Genomic DNA, 3,571 nt, shown 5'->3' with positions numbered 1-3,571 from the left:
CTGCATTGCAGAGATCATGTATGTGTAAAGGTTTGATTTTTATTTTGTTTTATGATACCGTTTAATAGGCACTGGGATTTCCCACTCCCTTCCCCCGCTGAGTTTCCCTCTACTTTTATAATGGGTGTTGTGTGAAGTTCTTGTTCGCAACCTTTGAGTATCCTTGAAGTCATAACGCACTGCCTTGTGACCCAAAGAGAAAGAAACTCCTCAAAATTGATTGCACACAAGAAAAGCTTTATTAAGGAACTGCTAAATTTTTTGAAAGCTACAAGGAGAAATAGCTCAAGATTTTTGATTACATTAGCAAACAATCATCAGCGCTTTGGTGAACAAATGTCACTTGCAGTTTTTCTGCTCTGGACCTCATGTCACAGTGGTTACAGAAGATTCCCTTTTATCTTTACTATATCAATTGCACAGCAAGCTGTCAAGGCATTTGTTGGGAAAACACATTTCTCGACAGTCAAGCACACAATGGAGATATGATCAGGCACTTACAGAACTAGACATTTTAAAAACAAGACACAATCATAGGGTTACAAGAAGGGTTGTAATTCTTGCAATTCATTTTGGTATCTTTTTTTCCTTGAAAACACATTTTTTCCACCCCCATTTACAAATAAGAGTCTGATTTAAAATTCAGTGTTTCTTTTTTCTTCTCCTGAAATGCCAATATTTGTAAGGACGAGATTTCATTAATTCATTTGGTCCAGGAAAACCCGAAATGATCAAGTTACAAGGTACATCTATGGAAGTCTAGGTGTTGCAGTCCAGACACAGCACAGAAGCCAACTGTATACAGGCGAAGCGTGACACTAGCAGAGTCAGCTTTCTACACTCTATGGGAAAGTGGAGGGTGGGGGGAGTCGACTCTGAAGCTCACATAACAATGCACTTAGTTAGCAGCTTCTCCACAGCCTGGGACACCTGGGAATTCTTCTGGGTGTTCGGGAGGCAGGCAGCAGACATCTTCTCGTGGTTCAGCAGCATGTGGAATAACTCCTGCAGGTTGAACTCGGTCTTGGCGGAGGTCTCCAGGAAGGCGCAATTCCACTCCAGGGCGCGGGCAGCACCTTCGCTTGCGCTCAGCTCGCGGTAGCTCTGGTCACTCTGGTTGCCCACTAGCACCACGGGGAACTTGTGCAGGTTGTTGCCCTTGATTCTGCGGATCAGATCGTAGAAGGGTTTCAGCTCATCCAGGGTTTCCTTCTTGGCGACGGAGTAGACCAGGACGAAAGCATGCCCTCTGAGAATGGCAAAGTACTTCAGCCCCGGGTACTGGCGGGTGCCTGTGGTGTCGGTGATGCGCAGCCCACCGATTTTGTTGCGGCCCAGCCCTTGGGGGTGGGTGCTCTGAAGGGTGGCCAGGTATTTGTCGCGGAAGGTGCCACGGACCCACCGCTTCACGATGGTGCTCTTCCCCACCCCAGTGGAGCCGACCACCACTATGCGGTAATCGATTCTTCTCCGGTAGCGCGTGAAAGCGCGGATCAAGCTCAGACTGGCGGGCAGAGCCCGCAGGCGCAACAGCAAGCGTTCCTTGAGGGGAAAACACGAGTTGCCCATTGCTGGGATTCGGGTTTGGTGTCTAGCTGCTGGCAAGAGGCACCTATGGAGAAAGCAGAGACAGCAAGAGGATTGAGCTCTCAACCCGCAAGGCTGCAAAAGCTCTGATTGCCGGGGATGCCTTGCACGCTGCAACTTAAGAGTTGCCTGGGTGGGCAGACTGACAAGAGGGCAGGCACATGATGCGTAGAGAGCCCTGCTGTGCCCTCCTCCCCCACGCAATGTCCACTGTTTGCATTGCGGAGGCGGGGGGATGGAGAGGAGGGGTCTGCATTTCAGCTTCACTTCCCAATGCACACCCTGAGGAAGGAAATAGGCAGAGTTCTTGCCACTGCATCATTTCTGGGCTCCCAGTTTCCCCCGCCTCCCGCCGAACTTTTTTCTACGGGGGACGGGGGTGATGAACCTGTGGATAGAAGAGTTCTTATCTCAACCTCTCTGTCTTTCAAAAATTTTTTAAGAACGAAAATGTCTACATAGTATAGAACAACCTATTGGGGATGGGGCGGAATTTGCCCAACTCCAGCCTTGCTGCCCCACCCCTCACAAGCAGGTTTGCCTTCTGCTCACTACAAACCTGCTCAGAAACACGGAATCTTATGTCCTTATGCGTTGGGAGCCAAGGTGCTGTAACTGGAAGAGAAACAGGTGAGAAACTCAAAACATATGTGGGGCACAATGTCCATGACAGTCTATCCCCATCTAAATAAGAAAACAAGGAATACATTGCAAAGGGGGCGCTTTGGGCAAGGGGAAGATAATAGGGGAGCAAGAACTCAGAAAGTAAGTCTTGTATTATGGGATCGAGGGGTGATGTTTAATTTTATGGTTTGGAAACTGAGTGTGTCTCCAGTGCAAAGTCACGGTGAGAGTTGAGCACCTGCACTGGCTGCTTGGCTGCAGTTCCCGAGGTTTAAACACCTACACCCGCCATAGGGACAAAGCTCCCAATGCACCAGCTGCACCAACTGCACCAGTAGTTCCCGAGACTTATACACCTGCACCTGTGGCACGGCAGAGGCTCCCATTGCACTGGCTGCACCACCGAGGCTCTGGAGACTTAAAAACCTGCATCCTCGGCACCCGCGGCACCTGCGGCACCTGCGGCACGGCCGCGGCTCAGGAGACTTATACACTGGCTCCTGTAGCACGCCCGAAGCTCACGGGGAGCCCTCGGCATGATCCGGGGTCCCTCTGCACCACCGCGGCTCTCTCTGCAGGACCACCACTTTCGCTGCACGGGCTGCACGGCTGTGGCTCCAGCTGAACCCTCTGAACAACCCTGGCTTCCAAGACTAAAAAACGGGCACCCGCGCGGCACGCCCGCGGCACGCCCGCGGTTCCCGGTCCACCCGCAGCATGCGCACGGCAACCAAGACTTATACACCTGCACCTGTGGCACTGCCGCGGCTCCCATTGCACCCACTGCATGAACGAGGCTCCCTAGACCTAAATGCCTGCACCCAAGGCACGGCCAAGGTTCCCTCTGCATGGCTGCAGCTCCCGCTAAGGCAAAGTGTCAGCAGGAAGATAGGCTGGCGGCTCCTGACCACTACGCCCAGAGAGATGTGCTAACAGCATGCAATGCCAAAACACATCCAGGACTACATCCCATTCTCACCCCACAGCCCTGTCCTGGGGGCATCCTCCCAGTAGCAGAAGTCTTACCTCACTGCCCGATTGCAGGCAAGTCAACTGCTAGCAGCCCACTGTGATGGGGTCTTGAGTCCAGGCTGGGAGATTCTACTTGCACACGGCGTGGGGGGAAACGGGAGGGGGACGGGAATGCAGTGGGATGGCAAAGCCCCAGAGTCCGCCCAGCACCCCCCTCACCCAATGGGAAGGTCTCAGAGCCTAGGAGGCAGCTGGACTGGGGGGTGGGAGGGGGTAGGGGCAGTCACATGCATCCTGCTGTGGTGTGCAGGGCAGCACCTAGCCTTCACAGCCTTTGGCGGATTCCAGGGTCCCTAAGGTAGGAATGGTCTGGGGAACTGCCAGAACT

General features: G+C 52.8%; 1 protein-coding gene across 1 annotated transcript; it reads right to left on the bottom strand.

The window, feature by feature from the left end:
* Positions 1–225: 225 nt before the first annotated feature.
* LOC121155206 (GTP-binding protein Di-Ras3-like) lies at positions 226–1,569 on the bottom strand. The gene has a single exon (XM_040978379.1). It carries the CDS (start codon positions 1,567–1,569, stop codon positions 883–885), a length of 687 nt encoding a protein of 228 aa, XP_040834313.1. The 3' UTR covers positions 226–882.
* Between the last annotated feature and the right edge of the window lie 2,002 nt (positions 1,570–3,571).

This window comes from Ochotona curzoniae, unplaced genomic scaffold, assembly GCF_017591425.1.
Source record: "Ochotona curzoniae isolate NIBS_2020 unplaced genomic scaffold, NIBS_Ocur_1.0 contig_2883, whole genome shotgun sequence".
In the NCBI taxonomy this organism is placed as follows: Eukaryota; Metazoa; Chordata; class Mammalia; order Lagomorpha; family Ochotonidae; genus Ochotona; species Ochotona curzoniae.
This window is presented reverse-complemented; position numbering and strand designations above follow the sequence as displayed.